Consider the following 21,790-nt stretch of genomic DNA (forward strand, 5'->3'; position numbering starts at 1 on the left):
TTGTTTCCTGGCATCACCCAGTTGACTAGTGTCTCCTCAATGAGTAAGAAAATCATAGGAACAAATAAGGAGAAGATGCTGGGGGGTGGGAGGAAGGCAGTGAGAACATTGTTATCTTAGTTTAAAGTCCCTAGAAAGGGATCCTAGATAAGGATTCGAGAGTAAGAGTAAATCGTTTCTGGGCACAGTGGTGCATGCCTGAAATTCCAGGGACTCCCGAGGCTGAGACAGGAAAATCTCAAGTTCTAGGCAGCCTCAGCAGCTCAGCAAGTCGCTATAGGGGGAAAAGAAGGTAAATCATGTGGAAGTCATCCAACAAACCAGAAAAGAGAAAGCAGTGGCCTCTCGGGGCACCTGGAGCCTAATGTGACCTGTGGCTCCTGAGAAGGATGAGGAACACACAGCTCACTGTTAGCCCACCCTAGGGGTGAGGGGCGAGGGGGTTCATGCATGAACCCCACCTCCCCTTAGTCATTGGTTGAATGTTTCTCCCAGCTGATGTTCATTTCCAGGAGGTCATTGTGTTAAGTGAAATAAGCCAGGCACAGAAGGGGAAATGCTACCCGATTTCTCTCATATGTGGAGCTAAAACAATTGAATTCATACAAGCTGAGACTAAAGCTGGGTGCGGTAATGCATGGCTATAATCCCAGTGACTTGAGAAGCCAGGACAAGGGGATTGCAAGTTCAAGGCCAGCTCAGCAGCTTACCAAAACCCTGTTACAAAACAAAACAACAACAACAACAAAAAGGGCTGGGCATGCAGTTCAGAGGCAGAGCACCCCTGGGATCAATCCCCAGTACTGGGGGTGGGGGATGGGAGGTTGAGGGGGAACAGAGGCTAGAATGGTGGTTGCCAGAGATGGAGAGAGTTTTGGGGAGATATTGTTCAATGAGTGCAAATTTCATTAGGAGGAACAGTTTGAGGAGATCTATTGTGACCTATGGCTTCTGAGAAGGTTGAGGAACACACAGCTCACTGTTAGCCCACAAGGTGGCCACAGTAGTCTTACAAACCCTTGAGACTATATTGTGTGTTCTCACCACAAAAATGATAGCCACGTAAGGTAGTGCATTTGTTAATCAGCTGAATTTGGCCATTCCACATTGTATATCTATTTCAAAACATCATGATGTACACAATAAATATATGCATTTTTACTTGTCAATTGAAATAAATATATGGTTTCTTAAAAGAGTAAACTGGCTTAGGAGCACAGTGTGTGTGTTTTTTTTTTTTAAAGAGAGAGAGAGAGAGAATTCTTTAATATTCATTTTCTAGTTTTCGGTGGACATAACATCTTTGTTTGTATGTGGTGCTGAGGATCATACCTGGGCTGCACGCATGCCAGGCGAGCCCGCTACCGCTTGAGCCTCATCTCCAGCCCCCACAGCATGTCTTTACCTCCTTTGAGACAGGAAAGGTGCGGAGACAGAGGGACTGGATATTTGTGCCATCTAGTGGCCTTGGAAGTAATATGCAAACCCAGTGACACTTGTAGGGAGAGAAAAATTTAAATGACTGTGCATCTTAAAATATTCATCAGCAGGGGCTGGAGCTGGAGCTGTGGCTCAGTGGTGGAGCACTTGCCTGGCATGTGTGAGGCACTGGGTTCAATTCTTGGCACTGCATATAAATAAATAAAAGGTCAACTAAAAAAAATAAATAAATAATTCATCAGCAGCAGTGGGATGATGGATATTTAAATTATGACTTAACTTTTTGAGAAATTAGTTGACATTTTCACTTGGGAAACATAAGTTTTAAATTTTAGTTCTGAAGAACTAAAGTGAGTAAAACGTCTAAAAATGTTAAGGAGCCTCTAGATATTCTGGTTATGAAGAAAAGACAAATGAGGACTGTGGAAGAACTTCACAGGAGAAAAGGCAGTAAAGAGGGATGCCCATTTTTCCTGAAGAGAGCAGATCCAGGAAGCAGGCAGCCATGTGGATCTAGCACTGGTGGGTAATTATTTTCAGTCAGGGCTGGCTTTGTGGGCTGCCCAATCTTTGTTTCAGTTCTGTCATTGTAGTGTACACACAGTCGTACTGTGTTATGGAAATGAGTTTCAATCAAGCTTTATTTTTATGAAAAGTCAAGGAGCTGAATTTGGCAGTCATACTGTAGTTTGCTAAGCCCTAATCTAGCACAAGTAGGAGGAACTTCAGTCAGATTCTCTGAGGAATGTAATGAAAAACCCCAAAGCCTGACGTTTTTAAAAATAATTGAATTGGGAGTTCATAACCAACTTGAATCTAATGTATGAAATATGATATGTCAAGAGCTTTGTAATGTTTTGAACAACCAATAAAAAAAAATTGAGATGAGGTCTCAAATTGCCCAGGCTGACCTCCAACTCCTGTGCTCCAATATCCACTTTGCCTCAGCCTCTTGAATAGCCGAGACCATGGGTCCATGCCTGGCTCAAAGACTGACTTTAAATGTTTTAAACTTTATTTTCCAATACTGGGGATCAAATCCAGGGCCTCGTGCATGCTGGGCCAGTTGACTACCACTGAGCCATATCCTCAACATTTTTTTTTTAAGGTACCAGGGATTGATTTTTTTTTTTTTAAGGTGCACCTGTCCACTGAGCCACATCCCCAGCCATATTTTGTTTTGTATTTAGAGACAGGGTCTCACTGAGTTGCTTAGTGCTTTGCTTTTGCTAAGGCTGGCTTTGAACTCTTGATCCTCCTTCCTCCTGAGCTGCTGGGATTATAGGCCTGCACCACTGTGCCCAGCTATCCTCAACATTTTTAGTTTTTTTATTTTGAGCCAAGGTCTTGCTCACTTGCCTAGGCTGGCCTCAAACTTGTGATCCTCCTGTCTCAGCCTCCCAAGTAGCTGGGATTACAGGTGTACACCACCACAACTGGCATAAATCTTCAGATAATAAAGGCAGTGATCACTAAAACCAAAACAAACACACAAAACTAAATAAACAGAACACATGAACAAACAAACAAAACCGCCCAGGGTCACTCTCCACATTTGCAGAGTTCAAATGAAGGCCCATATGCCATGGGACTGAATATTTAAAGCTAAAAATAATGCTAGTCCAGTGCACTTTTAGTCCCAGCTACTTGGGAGGCTATGACAGGATTTGATTGATCCCAGGTGTTTGAGGTTAGCCTGGCAACATAAGTGAGACCTGGTCTCAAAATTGATCAATCAATCAATCAAACAAACAATCTCTTAGTTATATGAAACATGTTCTAACTCCCTACATTGAAAAACATATTTTTATAATAACCAAATGCCAGATTCAAATATGGAGTTCCGGGTCTCTTTAGAGGTCCACAGCAGAAGATGGTGGTGATATCTGAAGCACCCTGAGCCTGTTCCTGACCCATGGCCTGTCCCCTTCTTTTCCCACCCCAGACTCCAGCCAGCACTCCAGGGGCCTCACATTTACCCGCACAGGCACCTGCAGGCTGCAGCCTCCACCAGCAGCCACTGCCTGGCCACATCCAGGGCACACACACCAGCAGTGTGGGCCACGGCAGAGGGATGGACCCAAGCAAGGGGTGCACTCTCAGATCTGATGGTGGCTGGCAGCCACCTAAGCAGGCAATTGTAGAGTTCTATGCAGCACTGATTACACAGGCGTGCAAGCTCAAGGTCAACACATACTCTTGGCTTTGTGGAAACTGTGTGCCTTGGGGTGGGATAGGACAGAAGAGGGTCAGAGTAGAGTGCCTAGAAGCATCACTAGCAGGGCAGAGGCCGCTGTTGCCCAAGGCTAACAGTAGGCAAGAGGAAAAAATGCAAACGTTCGATACCATTTGGAGGAAAGATATTTAGTTTTGTGATAATCAAAGAAATGCAAGATGAAACAAGATAGCTTGTTCTGGGGCTGTGGTTGTAGCTCAGTGGTAGAGCGGTTGCCTAGCATGTGTGAGGCACTGGGTTTGATCCTCAGCATCACATAAAAATAAATGAATAAAATGAAGGTATTGTGTTCATCTACAACTAAAATTTTTTTTTAAAAAAGATAGCTTGTTCTTCAGAATTAAACCTAAGGGTTATTATAGGACCCAGCATTGCCACTCCTCCGTATAGACCAAAAAAAATTGAAGACAGTTTTTTGAACACGAACTTCCACACAGATGTTTATAGCAGCACCACTCACAAGCACCTCGCTGGTAGAAATGACCCAAATGTCCATCAGCTGGTGAATGGATAAGCAAATGGGCAATCCAAAAATGAAGTATGATTATTTCCATAAAACCACAATGTTCTAATACCTGTCACAACTCAATAGAAATGTGATGCTCCGTGAGAGAAGCTGGACACCAAAAGCCACATATTGCATGATGATGTGAAAGTTATGTGTGGGAACCTTTGGGAGTCAGGAGAATTTTCAACAGCCGAATGGTGCTTCTTGGAGAATCAGAACCAGGCTGATGGGGTCTGAGCTTTTAGTTGTCATATAAGAAAGGGGTGCTTTATGTATTCTTGCAGCCTCCCTTCAGGAATAAATCAGCCCTGGTCGAGCATCTTAAAGCAGGGGATTGAGTAGAAAAGCCCCTTCCATACATACTCCTGCATCACGTAGGCGTGAACTCTAGTACAATATTCCAGGCTTCACTATTTTACCCAGGCTGGTATTGAACTTTCAGCACTCCTGATTTCCTAGTGGCTGGGATACAGGTGCTATGAATTTTTTTTTTCTCTCTGACAAAAAAAAATATATAAAATAGCTGGACTTTTAATTTTCTTCTTTACTGGAGAAGCATGGAATAGAAGGAATGATTTGTTCCTATCTCCCAGTCACAGCACCAGGATTTGAACCCATGTGTCTGGCTGCTGTGTCTCTGGCAGCTGCGCTCTAAGGGCTGTGAGTCTCGCAGGCTCGTCTGTCACTCTACGCACCACACATGCTCATTGAGCATCGGCTCTGTGCCAGGTGCTACTCTGTGCACTGAGGACACAGCAGGGAACTACACAGGCAGAGATGGCAGTCCTAGAGGAGGACGGGAGCTAGTAGAGGGAGTCGGCAATGAGGAAAGTAAGGAAAGTAAGATGTAGAGTAGGAGAGAGGTACAGGAAAGGAAGAGGAAAGAGCAGAGGGCTGAAAGGAAGTATTTGGAAATTTAACCCTCAGTCTGTACAATTTTTCTTCTCTAGCCTGGGGATGGACCAGGGAGGTTCTGTAGCTGTGCAAAGACCCCAAATTCACACCTAAAGGAAATGAGAAAATTAATGGGGAGGCTATGTGGGGCATTCCCGTTGGAGGTACCAGCCTGTGCAAAGGCCCAGTGGCTGGACAGGAGCAGCCAGGAGAACACACAGGTAGAAAAAAAATGAGTGAGAGGAGGAAGGCAGGAGCAGGCAGGTGACAGAAGAATGTGGTGAAAGGTCTTGAGGGCCACAGGGATGACTGTGGCATTGACTAGGTATGAGGTGAGAGCCATGCAGGGTTCTAGGTAGAGGGATCATGAGTCAGGGGCCCTTTGCCAGGGGTCAGCGGAGGTCTCTGTTCATCTCAGGGGGAGCTGGAGAGGGGGTGCACTCATTATGGAAATCTAAAGGGGTACAAGGTGCCCCTCTCTACTCTCACCTTGGAGGTGGCATCTGTTTCAGCCACTGCCGCCGCCCGGGAGACAAGGAAGGAAGAAGAGGGGAACTGGCTGTGGCGGGGGTTTTCCCCTGCAGTGGCTGAGGACTTGCGACACTGAGTCTGCCTCAACATGTCTGGAGTCCTCCGTCCAATCCTTGCACTGGGGAGACTGTTAGTCCAAAGGACACGAAGAGCAGTTCTTGCTTTCATAGTACCCATTGACAGATCCTCAGGACAGCTGTCCGCCTGGTGGGTGAGTTCCCAGTGAGCTGCTGAGTTCAGGAACCTGGCCCATGCCACCTCTTGGTGCCAGCTAGAGGGGCCCAGGTGTGCTTCCTAAGACCTAGTGGAGCCCCAAAGAAAAAGAAAGTGGCATGAGGGGCTCGAGTCCTTCTTTTCTTCTTCTTCATCATCATGGATTGAACCCATGGGCAATTAACACTGAGCCACATCCCCAGCCTTTTTTTTTTTTTTTCGACTTTTAATTTTGAGATAGGGCCTAGCTAAGTGGCTGAGGCTGACTTTGAACTTGCATCCTCCTGCCTCAGGCTCCCGAGGATTACAACTGTGCACCCAGATGGAGTCCTCCCTTTTCCTCTTCTTATCAGGAAGCGCCCCCCCCAAAGCCAGGAACCCCTTCCAGCTCCTCGATCCTTCACCCTACACGATTCTACAAGTGTGTGTGTGTGTGTGTGTGTGTGTGTGTGAGAGAGAGAGAGAGAGAGAGAGAGAGAGAGAGAGAGAGAGAGAGAGAGAGAGACTGGGGTGGAATGGAGTGGGGAATGTGTGTGCCCAGGAGTGTGCACATGTATTTCTGCCCTGAAGCTCCAGGCTCTAACCACACCAGAACACCGCGCCACCTGTTGCTGACTCGTCACCTGTGTGCCAGGTCTCTGCGTCTGGCAGTGGGTGATCTTGGAGGGGTCACTTTGGCTTTCTTCAGATACTCCGCCTTCCTTCCTGGCCAGATCTCATATATTCCTGCACCGGACATGCTGTGCACTTCAAAAACCAGAATTGAACACCTTTCCGGCAATCTCCCTCCAAATCAATCACAGCCCTGTGGTTTGGGGTGAATATTCTGACCCTCTGCAATGTCACTCTCCCCGCACTCAGTTTTGAATCTCAGTCCTAAGGCCCAGGTTGGGCCAAGGTGGCTTCTCCAGCCCTGAGGTCACACTCACCATAGTGCAGGAAGGCTCACACTGTCCCTGCCAGCATCCCTGTGCCTGAGAAGGGAGGGGCTGAGGATCCTGGTCCTGATATCGTGGGGGTCTCTAGAGTTGCCACCCCAGGGGACCCTCAAGTCACTAACAAGCCCCCCAGAGCCAGGCTGTCGGTGCCTGAGGGCTTTTTGGCTCTGGAGACTGGAGACCCCAGGGCCTGCTTCCTCAGCACCCAGCCCCTGAAGGCTCAGAGCAGGGGAAGGACTAATTGGCACTTCCCCTTGTGATGGCAGTCACACGTGCACGCTCAGCCCATCAATGGTCCTGGTCCCCAGGAGTGTCCAACCTGAGCTGGGCGAGCCTGCTTCCTCAAGGAAGTGAAGCCCCAGGCCCTGCTGTCCCAGGGAGGAAGAAGTTGATGCTTCAAATCATGACACAGACACTGCCCAGGCCCTTTCTCCTGAGGGCAAGGGGACTCCACCCCTCTGCTGGCCTCTGGAAGGGCATAGAACCTTCACGGGGGTGGGGTGGGGGGTGAGCGAGCTGACAGGAGCCTGCAGCGCAGTGTGGGACAGGCGTGGTGAAGGCCCATCTCCTGTCCAGTCCCTCATCTTAGGAAGATATCCGTTTTTTCCTTCCAGTTGTGGCTTGTTCCTAGGTGTTGGTTTTGCAGCTCGGACATCCTCTTCTCTCCCTCTTTTGTTGGATCTTTCTAAATTCTTTTTCTGTGTCTTCTTAGACAACCATGTGTTTTTGTCCTTTATTTTGTCAATGCAGCGTGCTCTATTGATTGATTTTTGAGTGTTGAATGGTCCTGTGTTCCTGGGATAAATCCCACTAGGTTACTGTGTATAATCTGTTTTTCTTTCTCTTTCTTTCTTTTTTTTTTTGGGTGGGGGGAGTACTGGGATTGAACTCAGGGGCACTCGACCACTGAGTCCCATCTCCAGCTCTATTTTGTATTTCATTTAGAGACAGAGTCTCACTGAATTGCTTAGGGCCTCACTTTTGCTGAGGCTGGCTTTGAACTCGACATCCTCCTGCCTCAGCCTCCGGAGCTGCTGGAATTACAGACATACACCACCATCCTGGGCTATAATCTGTTTTATATGGTGCTCAATTTGACTTTCTGGTGTTTTGGGAGGATGTTTTGCATCCATATGAATAAGAGATCTTGGTCTATAATTTTCTTTCTTATGATACCTTTGGTTGTCATGAGAAAAGAGATGTCTTCAGAAGGGGGTCCAGAGGGATTCCTAGAGAAGAGGGGACTCTACTCTGGACTAGTGGGATCCTTGACATACCCCGTGAAGAAGAATCTCAGCACACACCAGTAAGGGTACCGAGGTTTATTTAGGAAAGCAAGGAACACACATTCAAGGGAGAATGTGGGCCACCTCAAGAGTGAGAGATATTTTTGGGGTTCCGGGCCTTCTTTGAAAGGAAACTTGGGGAGAGGTGGGCATGGGAGATGAGGATGACCCCAGCCTGATCATTCTCAGGATCCATGACCTGATCAGTAGGTGATGATGGAAAAATCCCCTAAATTATAGGTTTTCTTAAAGCGTCCTCTCTCTCTTTACTTAATCTATTTATTGGTGAGCTAATTAACGGTGTATAGATAATTTTTGTAAATGGGTGAATTTATGGTATCTTTAAGATTTACAGGTTTTGCAGAGTTTGGGAGCGATGGGTCTGGGAGAGAGGCTGGCTTGGATGCAGAACCTCAGATTAAAATTGTATTTCCTTGTTCTTCATTTCTACCTAGTGTGTGTACGTGTGCGTTGCTGGGAACTGAACCCAGGGCCTCATGCCTGTCAGGCAAGCACTCAACCACTGAGCCCCATTCCCAGCGCCTCTATTTGATTTTTTTAAATCCTACCTCAGGGTTTTGATACCAGGGTGATACTATACTGGGCCTCATAGAATGAGTGGGAACATGATCTCTCCTCTTCTATTTTTAAGGAGATGTTGTGAAGGATTGGTATTAATTCTTCTTTAAATCTTTGGTGAGAAATCAACCAGTGGTGCTATCTGGCCCTGGATTTTCCTTTGGTGGGAAAATTTTTATTACCAATTTTTAAAATTGTTATGGGTCTGAGCTATGCGCAGTGGCCTATGCCTGTAATCTCAGCAACTGGGGAGGCTGAGGCAGGAGGATTGCAAGATTGAGGCCAACCATAGCAACTTAGTGAGAACTTGTGTCTAAATAAATAAATAAATAAATAAGGGCCAGGGATATGGCTCAGTGGCTAAGTGTCTTTCAGTTTAATCTCCAGTACCTCCAAAATTGAAAATATAAATAAATTAATAAAAATTTATAAGTCTGTTTGGATTTCCGCCCCTTTCTTCTTGAGTCAGTTTTGGTATCGTGTGTCTTCCTAGGAATTTGTCCATTTCATCTACCCTATCTAATATTTTGGTGTGCAATTGCTTTACTTATTGTGTTTTTTTTTGTTTGTTTGTTGAGAAGGGGGTCTCACTACATTGCCCAGGCTGGCCTTCCACTCCTGGGCTCACGCCGTCCTCCATCTCAGCCTCCTGAGCAGCTGCCTGCCTGTTGTGAAACTATGATGGTCCCAGCACTCCATCATAGGCCCTATTTATTTCTAAAGATCAGCAGTAATGATCCTCTTTCAATTCTGGTTTTCAAAAATTAAGTCTTCTCTGTTTTCTTGCTAGATAGAGCTTTGTCAATTTTGCTGATCTTTTTAAATAAGTTGTTTCTAATTATTTTCTTTATTGCTTTTCTATTGGTGTTTTGTTAATTTGCACTTTAATTTTTATTTTTTACATTTTCTGCCTTTTTGTGTGTGTGTAAGAGAGAGAGAGACTGAGTAAGGATTGAACCCAGGGGCACTCCACCAATGAGCTACATCCCCAGCTGTTTTAAATTTTATTTTGAGATAGGGTCTCCCTAAGTTTCGATCTTTCTGACTCAGCCTCCCCAGTAGATGGGATTATAGGCATGTGTCATCATGTCCAGCCCAAATAATGCTTTATTGTCCATCCTCCTAAAGTATGCCTTTTAATTGGAGAGTTTAATCTATTTACATTGCGGTCATTGCTGATAAGTTAGGAGTTGTGTTCAGCATTTTGCTATTTGTTTTCTGAATATCATTTCCTGCCTTCAGTTCATCCATTATATCTTCCTTGGTGTCATATAGGTATTTTCTAGTGTACTATTTTAATTCTCTTGTCATTTATTATTATCCTTGTTTTGGTATAAGGTATTGAACCCAGGGGCGCTTAACCACTCAGCCACATCCTCAGCCCCCCCCCCTTTTTTTGTATTTTATTTAGACACAGGGTCTTGATGAGTTGCTTAGGGCCTTGCTATGTTGCTGAGGCTGGTGTTGAACTCTCAACCCTCTTGCCTCATCCTCCAGAGCTGCTAGGATTACAGACATGGCTACGGTGCCCAGTTTATCATGTATTTTTGAGTCGTTGTCTTAGTGATTACTCTGGAGATGACAATAAGCCTCTTAGTTGATAAAAATTTAGTTTAGATTAATGCCAACTTAATATCAACAGGAGTGTGTGTGTGTGTGTGTGTGTGTGTGTGTGTAATATTTCAGGCAGGCATTCGAAGAAGCAAAGGTAATAATTCTAGCTGAAGCAGCTTGCATTTCTCCCCCAACTTGTGAAGTGAAACATCTTGAACACAGCAGATGCCCTACATATTCCTCCTGACTTTCACACATCGGGATGGGACAGGGGCCGCTTGGGATGCTGGGCCTTGGTAGCCAGCTGCAGGTTGCCGTTGTCCTCACGATCACCAGGGTGCACAGCGGTACTGTGCTGCGTCACCAGTACCGTTTAGATACAACCACTCAATAAATTCCATGAGACACTCTTTTTGTTAGTTCTGCCCAACTGCAAGACTATGGAAGTGTTTTGAGCACATCTAAGGCCCATGTTTAGTAGGTAGGTTAAACAGATTTGGGGAGCACTTGTGTGGAAGTGGCATTTAAACCACGTGATTTCACTGATGAGGTGACTGGACTTGGTGCTCAGATGAAAGGGACAAACTGTGTGGAGCAGGTACTGTCACTCCCCTGCCCTTCTCCTCTTGTTCTGCTCACTTTGGTGCACATTACCCTGTCCTCCAATGCCCAGTGCCTGCATCTATGTGGCTGAGGACTTTCTCTGGACACCAAAGCTTACTCTGTTCAACGTGCAGCAGGCCAGGAGCACTGGGGTACAACCGTCCCCAGGAGCATTCCAAATCTCTGACATGATTGACGTTTTCAGACCTTGACTTTCTTACTCCTCTGGGCTTCCTGGAGGGGGTAATGCTACAGATGTGTCTTTCAGGACAAGCAGGAGTTTGTCAGAAGACTAGGAAAAGGGTGTGTGCATGTATGAATATGGAGCAACAAATTCCATCATAAAAGTGTGGGAAAAAAAAAATAAAACAGGCAGAAGTAAAATGGTGTAAAAGAGCATGGAAATCTCCGGGGAAGGTCACTTGGTGACTTATTTCCTACTTATTTCCTTATTGTTAGTTTATGCTCGGGTGAGGGTCATTTTGCAGACTGGAAATATTGGCAATATTTGGAATTAGAGAGGGCAGCAGGGGCTAAGGGTCTTGGATGTGCACATGGGCAATCTGAAACTGAACTTTGAGAGCATGGGGAGCTATGGAAGGTTCCTGAGTAGTGGGGGACACAGCCAGAGCCCCGAGTTCAGGTGGCAGGTGCCGAGGAGGTGCTGGAGGAAGTGCTGGCGGGGCTGCTGTTGCAACAGAGCAGAGCTGCAGGCTGGAGAGAGCGGGGCTGAGGGCACGGGGAGACGCTGGGAGAAGAAAGATGTGGTGACTGCTAAGGTCTGAGCAGAGGGCGGGGGCTGGGAGATGAGTGTCCAGGCCACGTGAAGGCTGGGCAGTCCGTGTCATGATTTGAAGCATCAACTTCTTCCTCCCTGGGACAGCAGGGCCTGGGGCTTCACTTCCTTGAGGAAGCAGGCTCGCCCAGCTCAGGTTGGACACTCCTGGGGACCAGGACCATTGATGGGCTGAGCGTGCACGTGTGACTGCCATCACAAGGGGAAGTGCCAATTAGTCCTTCCCCTGCTCTGAGCCTTCAGGGGCTGGGTGCTGAGGAAGCAGGCCCTGGGGTCTCCAGTCTCCAGAGCCAAAAAGCCCTCAGGCACCGACAGCCTGGCTCTGGGGGGCTTGTTAGTGACTTGAGGGTCCCCTGGGGTGGCAACTCTAGAGACCCCCACGATATCAGGACCAGGATCCTCAGCCCCTCCCTTCTCAGGCACAGGGATGCTGGCAGGGACAGTGTGAGCCTTCCAGTACTATGGTGAGTGTGACCTCAGGGCTGGAGAAGCCACCTTGGCCCAACCTGGGCCTTAGGACTGAGATTCAAAACTGAGTGTGGGGAGAGTGACATTGCAGAGGGTCAGAATATTAACCCCAAACCACAGGCTGTGACTGATTTGGAGGGAGATTGCGGGAAAGGTGTTCAACTCTATTTTATATTTTGCACTGGGGGTTGAACCCTGAGTCTTGTACATTCCAGGCAAGCGTTATACCAGTGGGCTACACCGCAGCCCTTTTAATTTTGACACAGGGTATCTCTAAGTTACCCAGGCTGGCCTTGAGTTTGTAATCCTCCTGCTTCAGCCTCCTGAATAGCTGGGATAATAGGCGTGGGACACCATATTTGGCTATTAAGTCATTTAAAAAAAATTTTTTTTTTGGTTGTAGATGGACACATACATTTATTTTGTTGATTTATTTTTATGCAATGCTGAAGATTGAACCCAGTACCTCACACATGCTAGGCGAGTGCTCTACCACTCAGCCCCATAGATTCTTTCTTTTTTTTTTTAATATTTATTTATTTATTTTTCAGTTTTCAGCGGACACAACATCTTTGTTTGTATGTGGTGCTGAGGATTGAAGCTGGGCCACACGCGTGCCAGCGGACTGCGCTACCGCTTGAGCCACATCCCCAGCCCTAGATTATTTCTTTATGAGAAAAAACTGGACGTGAAATTCCAGGGCCACAGTAGGGCTTTTGGTATGTGGATATGGGCAACTTGTGTGCTCTTACGACCTGCCAGGCAAGGAAGGGCAGAGGACCAACCGAAGCTCTCACACGGCAGCACACAGTGCTCATTCTCCAATTTTTAAAAAATTCTTTTTTATTAGTTTTTTAAATTAGTTTTTATTAGTTCGCTATGGTTATAATGACATGATTGTACAAGCATGGACTAGAATATGCTTCAGTTTGGTTCCTAGTACTTCCCCTTCCTCTCTTCCTCCTTCCCCAGGTTACTTTTCCTCTGTTCTATGGATCTCTCTTCTATTTATTTATAGTTTTTTTTTAATACTAAATTCTCCATTCTTGATTGGTGCCAACGTGATACATGAAAAGTGCTCTCTTTCAAAAAATCGAGTTGAAGTCCACATAGTATAAAATGAGAATTAAAGTGGGCCATTCAGTGTTCCTGGAGACATGCATATGTTGTATAAATACCACTTCTTTCTAGTTTCAAGATATTGTTGCTGGGGAGTGGTGGCACAGTCCTGAAATCCCAGCAGTTTGGGAGGCTGAGGAAGGAGGATTGTGAGTTCAAATTCAGCCTCAGCAACTTAGTGAGACACTTAGCAACTCAGCGAAACCCTGTCTATAATAAAATACAAAAAAAAAGGTTTGGGGATGTGGTTCAGTGGTTAGGTGCCCTGGGTTCAATCCATAGTAAACAAAACAAAACAAAACAAAACAAAAAACAAACAAACAAAAAAGGAAAGAAATGGCCATCATCCCCAAAGGAAACCCTTAACTCATATGCAATCACTCTCTATTCCCCTCCCCCAGTGCTAGCAACCATGAAGGTGCTCTCTGTCTCTTTGGATTTTCCCAGTTTGGAAATTTCATATAAATGTCATCATACAATATGTGGCCTTTGGTGTCCGGCTTCTCTGACTGAGCATCATATTTATCATTGGGTTGTGACAGGTATCAGAACGTCATGGTTTTATGGATGAATCATATTTCATTTTAGGATGTGCCCTGTTTGCTTATCCATTCATCAGCTGATGGACATTTGGGCCATTTCTACCAGCTGGTGCTTGTGAGTGGTGTTGCTATAAACATCTGTGTGGAAGTTCTTATTCAAAAAACTGTCTTCAGTTCTTTTGGGTCTATACCAAGGCGTGGTGATGCTGGGTCCTATGATAACCTGTGTGTTTAATTGTGAAGGACAAGCTATCTTGCTTCAACTTGCATTTCTTTGATTATCACAAAACTAAAATATCTTTCCTCCAAATGGCGTAGGATATTTGCATTTTCCACTTGCCAACTGTTAGCCTTGGACATCAGGGGCCTCTGCCCTGCTAGTGATGCTTCTAGGGATCCTACTCAGGCCCTCTTCTGTCCTATCCCACCCCAAGGCACGTATTTTTCTCTTCCTGTAATGGTTACAGCTTGCAGTTTACCACAGCTGCCACTAGGTGGCGGAAAGCCAGGCCTCTCTCTCTATCCATCTTTTCCTTTCAAAGGAGGCATTCCAGGAACTCAAGGCTGAGCCGTGCTCATCTAAGCCACTTAACTTAAAAAAACAAAGCCAAGAGTATGTGTTGATCTTGAGTTTGCATCCTTGTGTAATCAGTGCTGCATAGAACCCCACAATTGCCTGCTTAGGTGGCTACCAGCCACCATCAGGTCTGAGAGTGCACCCCTTGCTTGGGTCCATCCCTCTGCTGTGGCCCACACTGCTGGTGTGTGTGCCCTGGATGTGGCCAGGCAGTGGCTGCTGGTGGAGGCTGCAGCCTGTAGTTGCCTGTACAGTACACGTGAGGCCTCTGGAGTGCTGGCTGGAGTCTGGGCTGGGAAAAGAAGGGGACAGGCCATGTTAAAAATAGCTAAAAATAGGCTGGGTGAGGCTCAGGGTGCTTCCCATACCACCACCATCTTCTGCTGTGGACCTCTGAAGAGACCAGGAGCTCCATATTTGAATCTGACTTTTCAAGTCATCAGTAAGGTATGTTGTTGCTATTATTATTTGTAGTGCTGGGTATTGAACCCAGGGCATGCTAGGTCAGCACTCTGTCACTGAGCTACCCTCCCAGCTCAAGAAGGTTGTTCCCTAGGTAGGAAGTTAGAATCCAGGTAGTTCTCTGTGCCTATGGATTCAGTATCCAGGGATCAAAAATGTAATCAGGCCTTAAGTGGAGTCCTAGATTCTTGGTTTGAGGTCTCATTTTGCTTTACTTTCATTTTACTTGTATTCCTGTCAGTATTCCTTAGATGATCCAACATAACAACTATTTACATAGTGTTTACATGTATTAGTCATAAGTCATCTAGAAATGATTTAAAATGAAGAACAGGAAGCATAGGTTATATGCAAAGACTGTGCCATTTTACGTAGGGGCTTCAGTATTCCTAGATTTTGGTATCCATTTGGGGAGGGGGTGTGTGTCTCTAGAACAAATGCCCTGTGATACCAAAGAAGAGCAGTGTAATTCATTTAACTCCTATTATTTCCCCTGTTGCTCGTACATTTTATTTTTAAAATTTATTTAATTTATTTTTAACTTTAAATACTCAGACATATGGTGTGTGTGGGCCTTCAGTTGAACTGTGCAAATGATGGGGCTGTGTGGGTCTGCATGATCATTATTTTCTTAATGATTTGTAAGAGTTAAAAATAGGTTGGGTGAGGGCTGAGGATATAGCTCAGTTGGTAGAGTGCTTGCCTCACATGCACAAGGCCCTGGGTTCAATCCCCAGCACCACACACACACACACACACACACACACACACAAAAGGCTGGGTGTAGAGGTGCACACCTGTAATTACAGGTACTCAGGAAACTGAGGCAAGGGGATCATAAGTTTGTGACCAGCCTGAGCAGCTTAGACTAGATCAATGACAGAGTGTCTCTGGCTTCAATGTATGCAAAAAAAAAAAAAAAGTTAAACATGGTGTAGAATTGTAACTTTCTTCTAGTTTGTGATTTGCTTATAAATCTGTGAGGTTCAGGAATTCCACCTTTTATATAGTGACATCTGATTATTTTTTTCTCGGGGAAGTCTTCCATATAATTGAGTGTGTATCATTTTCTCTCTCTCTAAAGTTGCTGATGGTCTCTCTGATATTGTTTAATTTACAATAAAAAGGCTCTGTAGACCGTCTTCTGGACATCTCTGCTCAGTATGCCTTTTCTTAGATCTGGATTTCTTAAGTGGAGTCCTAGATTCTTGGTTTGAGGTCTCATTTTGCTTTACTTTCTGAAGATTTAAATTATATGAATCCCTCTGAGAATCTTACTGGAGTTCCTCCTAAGTTGAATGTCTTTTCAATTTTGCTTGTGCTAGAATAGGGTGTGGCAAATTATAGTCAGGGGGCCAAATCTGGCCCCCTGCCTGTTTGTAGAAACAAAGTTTTATTGAAACACAGCCAGGCACACTCATTTTCATAATGCTTATGGCTGCTTGTGGACTAGAATGAGAGAGCTGAGCATTGCAGCACAGCAGAGACTAGACGGCCCACAAGCCAAAATACGCCCTCTCCAGCCTTTGACTGAAAACATTTGTCCCTCAGGGCTGCAGCCACAGGCTGTATGTTTCTTGCTTCCTAGTTTTGTTCTCTTCAGGAAAAATGGGCATCCCTCTCTCACCACCTTTTGCTCCTTTTCTTTCTAACCAGAATCTCTCTCAACTTCTTAAAGGATATTTTTAGTTGCTTGTGTCTACTTTATTTATCTCCACAGTTAGAATTTAAAATTTATGTTTCCAAAGTGAAAATGTTAGCCAATTTTCCAAACATTTAAGTGCTGATCTTCAGCTATGCATGAGGCTGTATTGTCGATGAGTATTTTCAGGGGCACAGTCATTCAATATTCTTCTCTTCTTGTTAATGGTTACAGCTTGCAGTTTACCACAGCTGCCACTAGGTGGCGGGAAAGCCAGGCCTCTCTTCCTACCCATCTTTTCCTTTCAGAGGAGGTATTCCAGGAACTCAAGGCTGAGCCGTGCTTATCTAAGCCAATTAACTTAAAGAACTATACACTTATTTTAATTAACGTACACAGGTTGTACATAGTTATCTTGTCAATGTTGTGATGTTTTGAACTATGTAGACATCATGGGATGGCTACATTGCACTAATTCACACATGCATGACCACATATACTTATCATTTTTTTGTGGTGAGAATACTTACAATTTACTCTCAGTTATTTTCAGCACTATGTTATTATGAACTGTAGTCTCCATGTGTGCGATAGGTCTCTTAAATGGATTCCTTCCATCCAGCTTAAGGTTTCTAACCTTTGACAAACATCTCCTTAACTGCTAACCTTCAAACCGCTGTTAATGACCTTTTTACTACCTATTTCTCTGAGTTCAACGTTTTTTAGATTCCACAAATAAGCGAGATCATGTGGTGTTTGTCTTTGTGTGCTTGGCTTATTCCACTGAGCCTAAGGTCCCCCAGGATCATCCATGTTGGTGTGAATGACAGGATTTTCTTCTTTGGATCACAATTGCTTCATCCATTGATCTGTTGATGGAGAGTCAGGTTGCTCCCATGTCTTGGCTATTGTAAAGAATGTTGCAGTGAAAACCAGAGTGCAGATGTCTCTTTGACATTCAGAGTTCATCCATTAACTATTTGATTGATTGATTGATTGATTGGTTGATTGCAATGTTGGGAATCAAACCCAGGGCCTTGCTTGTACTAGGCAAGTGCTCTACCACTGATCCAAAACCCATAAATTAACTCTTGATAAGCAAGAAAAGATAATCTTAGGACCATTTTCCTTATAACAAGTCCCATGTTTCAAATGAGTGCAAAATGTGTTCTCTCACCCCCCACACCTCCTGAGATAGCAGGTTAATAAATTATGAAATGATAAAGCTATCATCAATTTCAGGATCTCTCCTGAGGCCCCATCATTTGAATTAAATGGGGTAATAACCTCAGAGTTCCTTTGCAGTTGATTTACCCACAATTTATCCATAAGGCACAGCACTCAGGACACGCAATAGTCTTAGAAGGCTCATGAAGTTATATTAATTTCTTCTAAAATCTGAAGGGAAAAAAAAATGAACATTTAGAGTTGAAGATTACATTCACCTTGACACCAGCACAGTCATTTTCCTGGTACTGGGGATGAAGCCAGGGTGCTCTACCACTGAACTACATCCCCAGCCCTCCTTATTTTGCATCAGGGTCTGGCTAAGTTGCCTGGGCTGGCCTTGAACTAGTGATCCTTCTGCCTCAGTTGCTGGGATTATAGGTGTGTGCCATGGCGCCCTGATTATTTATTTATTTATTCTTTTTTTTTTTTTTTTTAATGAGAGAAGGAAAAATGTCGATGCAGTCCTGGGTAGTAGGGTTTGTCTTTTCTCTCTCTCCTTTTTCTTCCTCTCTCCCTCACTTCCTTCATTCTTTCACCCTGTTCCTTTTGGCAGTTCAGGGGGTTGAACCCAGGGTCTCACGCATGCAGGCAAGCACTCTACCTCTGAGTTGCACCCCTAGACACTTAAAGTGCTATTGGGTTTATTTCAGGTCTCAAAGTTATAGGTGTCGCCTTCTCAGGGGTTCTTTCCCCCATCCTCCCGCAGACCCTGTAAATTCCTCACCCACATTCCCTGGGCTCTTACTGTTTTCTTGCTCGCCAGACTGACATTGAATCCCCTGTACATTTGACAAGCAGGAAGTGTTTGGAAACTAACATCTGCTAGGAAAAACCTTCAACCAATGACTAAGTGGAGTTGGAGCATGAACACCCCAGCCCTCTGGCCTCTCGGGTGGGCTAACACTGAGATGTGTGTGTTCCTCAACCCTCTCAGACCCCAGGTGGAAAGAGATTCCAGTTTCTCAGATAGGTCATTTCCTTGTTAATACTGCCTGTCTCCCTTCCACTTCCCTTCTTGTGATTTCTGGGGTATTGAATCCTTATCTAGGATCCGTTTCTAGGGACTTTAAACTAAGATAACAATGTTCTCACTGCCTTCTGCCCACCACACCCCCAGCATCTTCTCCTTATTTGTTCCTATGATTTTCTTACTCATTGAGGAGACACTAGTCAACTGGGTGATACCAGGAAACAAATGACTTACCATTTCTGGGTGTCTGTCCTGTTTATAAAACAGGGATGACTCTGCTACCCCACCGGACCTGAGGCCAAGCAGACTCCTCTACTTACTGCTTACTTAGTGCATTTACTGTCCTCTCTTCCCAGGCTCCCGAGAAGCAGAGGGGGAATGGGACATGGCTAGTGACAGAGTTCGTGCTGGTGGGATTCTCCAACCTTCCACACCTGAGGACCACACTCTTCGCGTTGTTCCTCCTCACCTACCTGGTCACCTTCAGTGGCAACGTCACCATCATCACCATCATCCATGTGGATTGCACGCTCCACACACCCATGTACCGCTTCCTGGCGGTGCTGTCCCTCTCTGAGACCTGTTACACGCTGGTCACCATCCCCAACATGCTGGCCCACCTGCTGATGGAGAGCCAGGCCATCTCCATCTCTGGCTGTCGGGCTCAGATGTTCTTCTTCCTGGGTTTGGGTTGTAGCCACTGCTTCCTCCTTACCCTGATGGGTTACGACCGGTACGTGGCCATCTGTCATCCCCTGCGCTATTCGGTGATCATGAGACCCACCGTTTGCCTCTGCCTGGGAGCCTTGGTTTTCTGCTCTGGGTTCTCGGTGGCCTTGGTGGAGACCTGCATGATCTTCTCCTCGCCCTTCTGCCGCGGAGGCCGCGTGGAGCACTTCTTCTGCGACATCGCCCCGGTGCTGCAGCTCAGCTGCGCAGACAGTGCGCAGAGGGCGCTGGGCATCTTCTTCCTGAGCGTGCTGGTGGTGCTCTTCTCCTTCCTCCTCATCCTCCTGTCCTACGCCTTCATCGTGGCGGCCATCCTGCGGATCCGCTCCGCCGCCGGCCGGCGCAGAGCCTTCTCCACCTGCGCCGCGCACCTCACGGTGGTCGTGGTGCATTTTGGCTGCGCCTCCATCATCTACCTGCGGCCCGACTCCGGGGCGAACCCCGCCCGGGACCGCCTGGTGGCTGTGTTCTACACGGTGGTGACGCCGCTGCTCAACCCCGTGGTGTACACTCTGCGCAACAAGGAGGTGAGGGTGGCGCTGAAGAGGACCCTGGCGCGCAGCGGCGGGGTTTCAAGATGAGGACTGGCTTTGCATTGTTCACGAGGTGCCCCTCCTGAGATCCAGATCCCCCACCTGGAAAACGGAAGCCAGTCCTACACCAAACGAAAAGGCTGTTATTGATTAGTTTCCGAGACAGTAAAAACTCAATAAAAGATGATTTTCCCCCGTTTTCTTGGTTTCAGTGATTTTGAAGCGATGCAACGTAGGCACCAGGGAAGGGCGCCCCTGCTGCCGCCAAAGCTTGGTCCGCACTGGTTGGTCCGCAGTGTGGGGTGGTTTTTAGCCAGAAGAGAGAAGGGCTCGCGCTGTGTCCAGCACCCATTTATTTTAAGAGGTAATTCATTTTTATTTATTTATTTATTTTTGTACAGGGTGTTGAACCCAGGGGCGTTTAAGCCCTGAGACACATCGTCAGCTCTTTTAACATTTTACTTAGAGGCAGGGTCTCACTGAGTTGCTTAGGGCCTCACAAGATTGCTGAGGCTGGCTTGGAACTCTTTCTCCTGCCTCAGGCTCTAAGCCCCTGGGATTAGAGGTGTGCACCCCCCCACCCAGCTCACTTTTTTTTTTTTAAACACGGGATCAAGGCTGTCTTTGTTCATTCTTCCTTTCAAAACCACACTCTTAAGTTGTTTTCTTTATCAGCTTCTAGTGCTTTTCCTCTTTTGTCCTTGATTTCTTTTGTATATGCAGCAAATGAGGGATGGAGCGTTTTTTTATATTCATTTTTTTATTTTTTAGTTGTAGTTGGACTATTTGTTTTTTTATGTGGTGCTGAGGATGGAACCCAGGGCGTCGCTCATGCTAGGCAAACGCTCTCCGCTGAGCCACAACTCCAACCCAACCCAAAACAAAACAAAACAAAACAAAAAACGTATTATAAACCTTTCCCTTTCTATAATTTTGCAGTGTCAAATTCAGTGGCATTAGCTATGTTGACAATGTTGAGCCAACATCCACCACCACTTCCTTCCAAAAGTTTTTGATTGTCCCACTGAATGTCATTATACTCATGAAGTAACAACTCTCCCTTTCCCCTGCTTCTCAGTCCTGGGGAACCCCTAATCTACTTTCTATATCTGTGAATGTGCCTAATCCTGTTATAGCCTCAAGTGGAACCACACAATGTGTGTCTTGCTTGTTTCATTTAGCATCATGTTTAAGGTTCATCTATGTTGTAGCATGTGCCAGAACTTATTCCTTCTTACGGATGAAAATATTCCATTGTATGGATGAAAATATTCCATTGTATGGATGAACCACTTGTTGGAAACAAACTTGGTTTGCTTCCACCTATCAGGTATTTCGAAGAATGCTGTTGTGAATATTTGTGTACAAATATGTGTTTGTGTCTCTGTTTTCAGTCCCTTTGGTTGTATAAGTAGGGATAGGATTTGTACAACAAGAGGCAATTCTAGATTCTTATTTCTCCACATCCTTGGCAACACTTACTTTATCTTTTTACAAGTGACAGACATGGTATTAAACATAAAGTGATGTCTAATTGTGGATTAGTGGTTCCCTTTTGCTTAATTAAACATTGGTGATGGCTTGAAATCTGAAGTGTCTTCTCTGACCATAATAAAATAAAATGAGAAATCAGTAACAGAAAGAAAAACCAATAGACAGAAATTAAACAAAACACATTTGGCCAGAAAGTCAAAGAAATAATTACAAGTCAAATTTGAAAATACTTTCAGATAAATGAAAGTGAAAAAAATTATACAAAACTTATGGTATGTAGCAAGAGCTGTTTTCAGAGGGCAATTCATAGTAGGAAAAGCTTACATTAGAAAAGAATAAAGATCCCATATCAATATCTTAATTTTATACATCAAAGAACTAGAAAAATAAGAATTTGTTAAACATTGGTGATAGGGCTGACACCATGAGATTCTCCGAGAAATTAT

At 45.3% G+C, this 21,790-nt stretch overlaps 1 protein-coding gene across 1 annotated transcript; it reads left to right on the forward strand.

Moving 5' to 3' along the window:
* Positions 1-8,197: 8,197 nt before the first annotated feature.
* On the forward strand, positions 8,198-20,049 carry LOC139707079 (olfactory receptor 10T2-like). Its single transcript, XM_071617078.1, has 2 exons — positions 8,198-8,252; positions 18,886-20,049. The coding sequence occupies exons 1-2, from the start codon at positions 8,198-8,200 to the stop codon at positions 19,896-19,898; spliced, it is 1,068 nt and encodes a 355-aa protein (XP_071473179.1). The 3' UTR covers positions 19,899-20,049.
* Positions 20,050-21,790: the final 1,741 nt, after the last annotated feature.

The sequence above is a fragment of the Marmota flaviventris genome, chromosome 1 (assembly GCF_047511675.1).
Source record: "Marmota flaviventris isolate mMarFla1 chromosome 1, mMarFla1.hap1, whole genome shotgun sequence".
Taxonomy (NCBI): domain Eukaryota; kingdom Metazoa; phylum Chordata; class Mammalia; order Rodentia; family Sciuridae; genus Marmota; species Marmota flaviventris.

Coding starts and splice junctions, on each gene's coding strand:
- LOC139707079 (XM_071617078.1), top strand. CDS start 8,198: ATGGGAGATGAGGATGACCCCAGCCTGATCATTCTCAGGATCCATGAC. Junction 8,253..18,885: donor CAGGATCCATGACCTGATCA/GTAGGTGATGAT, acceptor ACCGGACCTGAG/GCCAAGCAGACTCCTCTACT.